The following is a 10,809-nucleotide window of genomic DNA, read 5'->3' as shown; positions in this document are numbered from 1 at the left end:
CAGGCCCATCCTTCGCAACACTGGGGACAGGTAGAACCTCAGTACGTAGTGACACTTGGTGTTTGCGTACCGGGGATCCACGCACAACTTGATGCAGCCACACACAAAGGTGGCCATCAGGGTGAGGGTTGCATTGGGTGTGTTTTCTTCCCCCATTGCACCGGTCTTTGTACATTACATCTCTTCGGACCCGGTCCATCTTTGATCTCCACACGAAGTGGAAGATGGCCCGGGTGACTGCGGCGGCACAGGTTCTGTGGATTGGCCAGACCTGTGCCACGTATCACAATACTGAGAGTACCTCACACCTGATGACCAGGTTCTTACCCGCGATGGAGAGCGACCGTTGCTCCCATCTGCCCAGTTTCTGTCTCATCTTCCTGATCCGCTCCTCCCAGGTCTTGGCGCACGCCCCAGCCCCCCCGAACCAAATACCCAGCACCTTCAGGTGGGCAGTCCTGATGGTGAAGGGGATAGAGAATTGGTCGGCCCAGTTCCCGAAGAGCATGGCTTCGCTTTTGCCTCGGTTTACCTTGGCCCCCGAGGCCCGTTCGAACTGATCACAGATGCACATGAGTCTGCGCACGCACAGTGGATCCGAGCAGAAAACGGCGATGTCATCCAGGTACAGGGAGGCCTTAACCTGCAGGCCCCCGCTGCCAGGAATAGTCACCCCTCTCAGGCTCGCATCCTTCCTGATGGACTCGGCAAATGGCTCTATGCAACACACAAACAAGGCAGGAGAGAGAGGGCAGCCCTGCCTGACTCCAGATCTGACTGGGAAGCTATCTGATTCCCACCCATTGATTGAGACTGCACTGACAATGTTGGTGTAGAGCAGTCTGATCCAATTAGCGATTCCTTCCCCGAAGCCCATTTTGGAGAGGACATCCCTCATGTACGTATGCGATATCCTGTCAAAGACTTTCTCCTGGTCCAGGCTGATGAGGCAGGTGTCCACCCCCCTGTCCTGCACGTAGGCAATCGTATCTCTGAGGAGTGCGAGACTCTCAGCGATCTTCCTGCCCGGCACAGGACAGGTTTGGTCAGGGTGAATCACCGATCCCAGAGCAGACCTGACCCGGTTGGCGATGACCTTTGACAAGATTTTGTAGTCTGTGTTTAACAATGAGATCGGTCTCCAATTTCTAATTTCCTCCCTCTCCCCCTTCTGCTTGTAGATGAGGGTGATGATGCCTTTGTGATTGATCGCTCAAACAAGGGAAACGGCTTCTCTACATTCACCCTCTCCATACGCCTCATAATTTTACATCAGTTGCTGGCACGTAGGGGTTGTACATGTGGATCGTAACAACCCGACTCCTCTGTGCAGGGACCGCCGACAAGATGGAGAACAGCGGCTCCCCTTCCTTCTCCTTGAAGACCTTCAGGAGCTGCTCACATTGCTTCACGCTCCTGAAGGTGGCATCGAAGTAGCCTGCCCCAGGGAAATCCTGCAGGCAGTTCTGCTGCGGCGAACCCACAGCACTTGAACACCTTCTTGACAAACACCGTCCGATCGACTGGTGTACGCTCTTCCACCTTCTTGACAGACACCCGGACGGTGTTTCAAACCCCCTGCCCAGGGCTGCGGGCAGCTGTTGAGGCCATAGCTCTGAGGTTGGCTGGTCCCTGAATTGGCGTTAGGCCAAAGCCAGCATGAAGATCCACCAATAGCAGGTCAGCACAACCAAACGATCCTCCAACGTCCAATCACAATCCAGCGATGATCTCCACTAGCTCTAATGACTCGCAACTCGACCCCTGTCCTGATAAGAACAGACACTTGATCTTAGCCAAAAGGCCGAGAAGCGATGTAAATCTTCACCCAGCCAATCAATATCATTGCAGTCATCTGTTGGACACTTGTCTTCACTTGAACTCAGAGGCTGTTTTGCTGAGGTCCTCCTTCTAGTAGTGATGACCGTGCTGATGCAAATCTTCACCTAGACTGCCAATCAGCATCGTCACAGTTTTCTGCTGGACCTCGCAGTCCTCTGCTGAACCAGATGGGTTTTTCAGACAATTGACAATGAGGTCATGATCATCACTAGAATCTGAACTCCAGATTCTTTTTCATTGGATTCAAATTCCACTATCTGCCATGGTGGGACTTGAACTCATGTCCCCAGAACATTACCTGGGTTACGTCTAGTGATAATACCTCCCCTTGTAACACCTGCCCATTTACTTCCTCCCTCCTCACTATCCATGGCTTCAGACAAACTTTCCAGGTGAAGCAGTGATTTACCTACATTTCACTGAATCTTCTCAACTATATGTTCCTTTGGATTCATAGCGAGGAATCACAGAAACAACTACACAACAACATCAACGATAACAACAATTCACCCCATCATCAGACTTACCATGGACTACTCTTCAGAAGCAGTCTCATTCTTGGATACATGCATTTCCATCATGGGCAGACACCTCAGTATCTCACTCTACCGCAAGCCCATGGATAACCTCATGATGCTGCACTTCTTTAGCTTCCACACTGAACATGCTCAAGGAGCCATCCCCTATACAGGATCTGCTCCGATAAGAAGGAATGCAACGGATACCTGAAGATTTGAATAACATGCTCAACTCATTGATCACCAGTTCACGCATGCCAGAGTGAAAAACATAATGACCTCCTCAGAAGACAAACACAGATCACGACCGATAGAGTCGTCTTCATTGTCCAGTGCATCCCCAGAGCAGAGACACTACACCATGTTTTTCGCAGTCTTCAACATGTCATCGATGACGATGACCATCTCGCCAAGATTATCGCTATGCCTCCAGTTCTTGCCTTCAAACAACTACCAAATCTTAAACAGACCATCATTCAGAGCAAACTACCCAGCCTTCAGGACAACATTGACAACAACACCTCACAACCCTGCCATGGCAACCTCTGCAGGACATGTCAGATCATCAACATGGCACCATCGCACATGGGAACACCATCCACCACATACCCAGCAGATACTCAGCTGACTTGCCCAAAATTGTCTCTCTCATACACTGCAGACAAGGATGCCCTGAGGCATGGTATATTGGCAAGACCAATGGATGAATGAACACCATGCAACAATCGGCAGACAGGGGTGTTCCCTCCCGGTCCAGGAACACTTCAGCGGTAAAGGACATTCAGCCTCCGATCTTTGGGTAAACATCTTCCAAGGCGGCCTTCAAGATACACAACAACACAGAATCGCTGAGCAAAATCTGATAGCCACGTTCTGTACCCATGCAGACAGCCTCAACAGTGATCTTGGGCTCATGTCGCGCTACATGTGACCCCACCACACTGTTCTATATCTGTAAAATCTTCCTTACTGTCCTGTTTCAGCACCATCACCTTGATAACATGTTATTAATCTCTACCTTAATTAGTTTGTACAGTTTTGGATTACTTGTTACTTTGGTTAGCCCCTCGCCATGCGACTCATAGACCTATCATGTTATTCCAGTCATTTGGTTTGACTCACCTTATTTTTAATTTTTTTATAATTATATTTCTGCCTCATTTAATCAGACTATGGGTCATCCTTTTACTTCTGTTCAGTTGTTGATACTTTACTTACACTGAGTTTGAAGAATGTGGTGCTGGAAAAGCACAACCGGACAGGCAGCATCTGAGGAGCAGGAGACGACGTTTCGAGCATAAGCTCTTCATTAAGAATGAAGGGTGGCCCAAGGGGGCTGAGAGATAAATGGGAGGGGTGGGGCTGGGGGGGAAGGTAGCTGGGAATTCCATTGGTCGATGAATTTGGGGGTGAAGGTGATAGAGTGGAGCAGATAGGTGGGAAGGAAGATGCACAGGTCAAGATGGCGGTGCCGAGTTGGAAGGTTGGATCTGGGATAAGGTGGAGGGAGTGAAATGAGGAAACCAGTGAAATCCACATTGATCCTGTGTGGTTGGAGGGTCACAAGGCAGAAGATGAGGCATTCTTCCTCCAGGCGTCAGGTGGTTAGGGTTTGGCGATGGAGGAGGCCCAGGACCTCATTCCTGATGAAGCGCTTATGCTTGAAACATCGACTCTCCAGCTCCTCGGATGCTGCCTGACCAGCTGTGCTTTTCCAGCGCCACACTCTTCGACTCTGATCTCCAGTCCTCACTTTCTCCCACTTTACTTACACTGTCTGACACTTCGATCACCTGCAGAGACTTATTATTCGACCTGTGGACATTCCACTCTCACCATTCATATGATCTTTTGATCTCTCTGTTATAAATTTTGTGCCTACATGCCTCTCTGCACCTGATGAAGAAGCAGTGCTCTGAAAGTTTGTGACTTCAAATAAACCTGTTGGACTATAATCTGTCACTGTGTGATTTCTGACCTCGTCCACTTCAGTCCAACACCATATCTTCTCCACTTTATTCACTGCTCACAGTATGGTCTCCTCCAGAAAAACAGAAATTGCTGGAGAAACTCAACAAATCTGGCAGGATGTGCAGAGAGAAAGTGGAGTTAACACTTCAGATCCAGTGACTCTTCTTCAGAACTCTCCTCTACATTAGAGAGATGATATGCAGACTAAGTGACTGCTTTGTGATTCTGTCTGTAAATTGACCCCGAGTTTCCAGTTACCTGCCACTTCAATACACCACCGTATTCCCTAGCCAACATTTCAGTCTCGGGCCTGCTGCAGTGCTCCAGTGAAGTTCAACGTAAACTAGAGGGTTCTTCCACCAAGGGTATTTACAGCCTTCAGGATACAGCATATCAAGTTTAACAATTTTAGTATGTGAATATCCTCCTCGATGTCCACTGCCTACGCCCAAGTACTGTTTTGTATACATTGCTCCCAGCACAGCCAATCCATTTTCAACTCTTGTTCACACCCCACCCAGTTTATCTGCTTTCAGCTCGTCATCAGCAATCTCTTTGTTTGCCTATCCCATCTCTGTCTCCCATCTCTCTCTGGGCAAACTGTTCTTAGTTTTAAGCTGCTGTCAACATGTTTCATTATAAATATACCACTGACCAGCAGCAGTGCTCCCCCCGAGGTGGGAGGGTAGCATTACAGTGTGACAGGTTTACCAATGCAATTTCCACTCTCACGACAAAAGTAGGAATTGAGCATGAGAAAGAACGGAGGGGAGAGTTTGTTCAAAGATTACATTTTTAGTAGAGTTCAATTCTTAGACACAAGAGATGAAGATTAGACATAGTCACTGATTTAGTAGGCTGGGGATCATCAGAACTGGTCTGAGGGAATGTTTTGATGTAGAAAGTCAGAGAAACAGGGTAACAAATATGTCAAAAGCAGTTCAGACTGTGGTGGAGCCTCAGCCTTTTCTGAATGTTATAGGTTTCAGTGAATAAGACAGTTTCACTCAGTATTGGCTGGTCACAGAGGGTGGTCCCAATCGGTTTGTCCTTTAAAGTTTAATAATCTGGAACACTCTGTTTCTTCCTTTTTTCAGGATGAAAATATCATGAGATCTTTACAACTCTTTGAAAACGTGATGTAGCCACCCAGAAGGAGCTCCGAGACAGTGGGATATTCATCAGACAGTTTGAGAGAGGGGTTCTGCCTGGACATTTCTTCTGTTTATGCATGTTTCCTGCTGGAGTAGTGTCTAACCAGAAGGAGATTCTGACACATTGATTTTCTACAACAAAAAGCCCATAAATGTGCAAAGAACTTTTAACAAGCCATTTTTGATGAAAGCATGATCCAATGTCGAGGTGTGTAAATGGGAATCAGAGATTATTTCCACAGCTGGTGTATTAATCTGACTGCTATCCAATCAGCCTCAGAGCACACTACATATAGAACTGCTCACTACATTCTATTTATCTTTATTCCTTTCCTTTTTTCTTTACTGTCTTTCCTTTGTTTCTTGTTCCTTCGTCCCTGCCTCATTTTTCACTTCTTCTCCTACAATTGTGTTGCTTATTTCTTATTATCTGTTGCTTTTACTGTCTCTGAACATCCTTCACTGTCTACTCCCCCTCAGTCCTCAATTCTGCCCTTGTTTCTTTCTTGATCCCCCTTTTAACTTCTTGTTTCTTTCCCATTCTCTCTCTGTCTCTCTCCCTTTCTGCCAAATTGCTTTGTTCCTCTCCCCTTTTCTGTGTCCCTTCCATTTTCTCTATCAGTCCTCCTTTGTCTGGACTCTAGTAGCTCACTGTTCTCCATATTGCATTTCTCCCTCTTCAAGATGTCATCAACTCCCTGAAGTTCAGTTTCTGTTTCTGGGACCTGGATTTGTCAGATTGAGCACTTTTTATAAATCTGCCTTCTCATACCCAGAAAATAAGCAAAATAGCCAATGCAATTGTGAATTATTGTTTTGTATACATGCTGCAAAGCAATGGGTGGAGATTGGCGTGGACTCTAACAGCTGTGATATTTCGCTGAATGTAAGATGTCAAATATGCTCTGTCGTGTCATTCGTTGTTAGTATTATATGTCATTAAATGAATAAATTCTCTGAGCCTTTCTTGGAGATAGAGTGGGAGCAAAGTTGCTTTGGATGGTACCTGTGTTTATTCCACACTAAACACTGACAGGCAGCTGTGAATTCCCTGGTCCAGCCCATTCCCCACAATTCTGACAGCCCTGAGTATGACACATTCTGTTCAAATAGTATTTTTCTGACATTTCAGTCCTTTTATGTTTGGAAACAATTAGAGTTGAAAACTTTTTATGAAGTAAATTTCTATACAACTCACATCATTGCATTAGGATCATTCACGTCACGAGGGCCAAGGCAAGGGCTGGGTTGGGTGTTAGCCAGACCTTTCAAATCATTCCTGAACCATACAGGAATGGCTATTCCTCCTCCTCCTGCTCCCACTGCCCACTCTAACCTCCCCACCACCAGAGAACTGCCCATGACCGCCCCCTCATCCAATGAAGGAAAGCATTCCTTGTGCCTTCTTTACTGCCTTATCTATCATTTGTGAAATTGCACTCCTAGTCTCTCATTTCCTCCACTCCTCTCAGTAAGAGCATAAGAGCTAGGAACAGGAGTAGGCCATCCAGCTCTTCGAGCCTGGTCCACCACTCAATACAATCATGGCTGATCTTTTCATCGACTCAAATTCACTTACCTATGCTCTCACCATAACCCTTAATTCCTTTATTGTTCAAAAAAAATCTCCATTAGCTTTAAAAACATTTCCTGAAGTAGCATCAACTACTCCACTGGGCAAGGAATTCCTTCTCAATTCCATTCTAAATCTGCTCCCTCTAATCTTGAAGCGATGTCCTCTTGCCCTCGCTTCACCTCCCAGTGGAAACATCCTCTCTACTTCTACCTTCTCTATTCCCTTCATAATGTTACATGTTTCTGTAAGATCCCCCCTCAATCTTTTAAATGCCAATAAATATAATCCCAGTCTACTCAATTTCTGTTCATAAGCCAACTCTCTCAACTCCAGAATCAACATGGTGAACCTCCTGTGCCCCCCCCTCCCTCCAGTGCCAGTAGATCCTTTCTCAAGTAAGGAGACCAACACTGCACACAGTACTCCAGCTGTGGCCTCACCAGCATCCTATGCAGCTACAACATAAGCTCTCTGCTTTTAAACTCAATCCCTTCAGCAATGAAGGACAAAATTCCATTTGCCTTCCTAATTACTTGTTGTACCTGTAGACCTACCTTCTGTGATTCATTCACAAGGACACCCAGGCTCCTCTGCATAGCAGCATGCTGCAACAATTCACCATTCAAGTAATCACCCTTTTTACTATTACTCTTATCAAATTGGATCGCTTCACATTTATTAACATTGTATTCCATCTGTCAGATCTTTGTCGACTCACTCAAAGTATCTATGTTCCTCTGCAAGGTTTCATAGTCCTCTGCATACTTTGCTCTGCCACTCATCTTAGTGTCCATCTGCAAACTTTGACACCCTGTAGTGGTCCCCAACTCCACATCATCTGTATAAATTGTGAATAATTGCAGTCCTACCACCCACTGATTGCCTATTCCCTCACTTTGTTTTCCCTCCCCACCAAATATCTAACCTTACACTTCTCTGTCACTTATCCATTGCCCTGCAGTTCACAGCTGCCCCCTTCACTATCACCTACCCAGCCAAATCTTTTGTGTCATCTGCAGATTTCCCAATCATGCTTCTCACATTTAAATCTAAATCGTCAATATATCCCACAAATAGCAAGGACCCAACTACAGGGTCTATGAAGCACCACTGAAACCATTTTCCATTTGCAAAAAATGTTCATCAACCATGACCCTCTGTTTCCTGTCACTGAACCAATTTTGGATCCAACTCACCACATTCCCATCTATCTCATGAACTTTAATGTCTCTGATCAGTCAGCCATGTTTGGACCTTGTTGAATGCCTTATGACAATCCATGTAGATCACATCCACTGCAATATGCTCATCAATCCAACTTGATACTTTCTCAAAAGATGCTATTGTAAGACACAATCTGCCCTTAACAAAACCATGCTGACTATTCCCAAGTAATCTGTGCCTTTCCAAGTAACAGTTAGTTGTGTCTCTCAATATTGACTGTAATAATTTGCCCACTATTGTGATCTGACTGTTGGCCTGTAATTATTTATATGTGACACCCTTGTTCAACAAGGGAGGGTAAAAAGTGGTAACCATAGGCTGATTAACTGAACATCTCATGTTGGAAAAGTATCGGAATCAATTAATAAGGAAGTAAGAGCAGAACATTTGGAAAATCATAATCTGATCAAGTAGAATCAATCATGGCTTCATGAAAGGGAAATTGTGCCTGACTAATTTATTAGTTTTTCAAGGAAGTCTCAACCAGATTACTAGAGGGGAACTAGTAGATGTATAGTATTTGGACTTCTAGAAGGTGTCAGAGATGGTAACTCACAAATGGTTAAGTCACAAGATTAGAGCACACAGTGGCATGGAAAGAGAATTGGCTAATGGACAGAAAACAGTGAGGGGTTTATTCTCAGGTTGGCAAGCTGCAATCAGTGGAGTTCCACAGGGATCAGTGCTGGGACCACTACTGTTTACAATATTAATGACTTGGAGGAAGGAAGTGAAGGTACTGTAGCCAAATTTGCAGCTGACACAAAACTAAATGAAGACATGATTCGGAGATGCCGGTGTTGGACTGGTGTGTACAAAGTTAAAAATCACACAACTCCAGGTTATAGTCCAACAGGTTTAATTGGAAGCACACTAGCTTTCGGAGCGACGCTCCTTCATCAGGTGATTGTGGAGGGCTCGATCGTAACACAGAATTTAAAGCAATAATTTGCAGTGTGATGTAACTGAAATTATATATTGAAGAATTGATTGTCTGTTAAGCCTTTCATCTAGTCTCCTTATTTAAGGAAAGATCATTTTATTGGAAGCAGATCAGAGAGGTTCACTTGGATGAGCTCCAGTACAGAGGGATTGTCTTATGAGCAAAAGCCTCACAGGTTGGGACTCTACTCTCTAGAGTATAGAAGAATGAGGTGTTCTAATTGAAACATACAGGATTCTTAAGTGACCTGACAGAGTAAATGCTGAGAGGATGTTCCCCCTCATGGGAGAGTCGAGGACCAGAGACCACAGTCTCTGATTGGAGGGATGCCAATTTACGACTGAGATGAGGAAGAATTTATTTTCTCAGAAGTTTGAGAAACTCTGGAACAGAGAGCTGTGGGGCAGAAACATTGTGTTTAATTAAAGCTGAGATAGATAGATTCTTAAACATTATGGGGCAAATGCAAGAACATGAACATGAGGAATGTTGGATCATCCGTGATTCTATTGAATGGTGGAGCAGGATTGAGAGCCAAACAGTCTACTTCTGTTCCTATATGTTATGGCCTTATGGTCTTAGTTGGCCTTTCCCTTGCACCCTTTTTGAATAATGGTACGTCATTATTCCCAAATCTCCCATCCTCTGGGACCTCACCTGTATCTAGTGAGGATGGAAAATGATCCTCAAAGCATCACGTATGTTTTCCCTGGCTTCCTTTAACAGCCTGGAATGCAATCCATCCAGCCCTGACCAGTCTAAGAATAAAGAGTAAGCCAGTCCGGCCTGAGAAGAGGAAGAATTTCATCACTCAGAGAGTTGTGAGCCTGAGGGATCCTCTCCCACAGGAAGCTGTTGGGGCCAGCTCATTGCATATAGTCAAGAGGGAGCTGGATGTGGCCCTTGTGGGAAAAGGGATTGAGTGATATGGGGGGAGGGTCAGAATGTGATACATGGATTGCCATGATCATATTAAATGCTGGGGCAGACTAGAAGGGCCGAATGGCCTACGCCTGCATCTATGGAGAGAAATTAGAGCTAACATTTCAGGTCAACTGACCTTTCCTCAGAACAGAAACAGTGCCTGCTCTCAGAGACTGAGTGCTGCATGACAGTTTTACACACACAGTTCCCAGATTCTTCTTACTTCTCTTAATGCGATGTGGACATTTATTTCCATCCCTAATTGCTGAACCAAATAGTTTGCTTGGCCATCTCGAAGTTAGTGAACCACATTGATGTCACACCTGGGCCTAACTGATGGCAGATTTCAAAGTGGTTTTTACAACATTGCTTTCATCCTCATCATAAACTAGATTTTCATTCTAGTCTTTTTTATTGAACTTAAATCTCAGCATCTGCCATGAAGGGATTTGAACCAATTTGTGCCCAAACATTAATGTATGTCTCTGGATACTAGCCCAGGGATATTACCACAACACTACACCCCCCAACCCTATCCCTGTTCAACTTGCCTGAGATTTGCAGACAGGCAAGACTCCCTAGGATAGACTGGGGCTTCCAGTTAGATTGTAAGGAAGGTCAGGAATGTTGTCTTCCCGTAGTGGGGTAGAGAATAGG

At 45.2% G+C, this 10,809-nt stretch overlaps 1 protein-coding gene across 4 annotated transcripts in view; it reads left to right on the top strand.

The window, feature by feature from the left end:
• The window catches only part of LOC122556773 (Kv channel-interacting protein 1-like), a 315,700-nt gene extending 309,205 nt beyond the window's left edge, over nucleotides 1-6,495 (top strand). For all 4 annotated transcript variants that reach the window (XM_043703920.1, XM_043703919.1, XM_043703921.1 and 1 more), the window contains exon 8: nucleotides 5,429-6,495. In XM_043703920.1, coding sequence (XP_043559855.1) covers nucleotides 5,429-5,476 — 48 coding nt within the window. In that variant the 3' untranslated portion in view covers nucleotides 5,477-6,495. The remainder of the gene's footprint in view (nucleotides 1-5,428) is intronic.
• Nucleotides 6,496-10,809: the final 4,314 nt, after the last annotated feature.

This window comes from Chiloscyllium plagiosum, chromosome 14, assembly GCF_004010195.1.
Source record: "Chiloscyllium plagiosum isolate BGI_BamShark_2017 chromosome 14, ASM401019v2, whole genome shotgun sequence".
Lineage (NCBI taxonomy): Eukaryota > Metazoa > Chordata > Chondrichthyes > Orectolobiformes > Hemiscylliidae > Chiloscyllium > Chiloscyllium plagiosum.
Note: the sequence above shows the minus strand (reverse complement) of the source record. Positions and strands in the feature narration are given on the sequence as shown.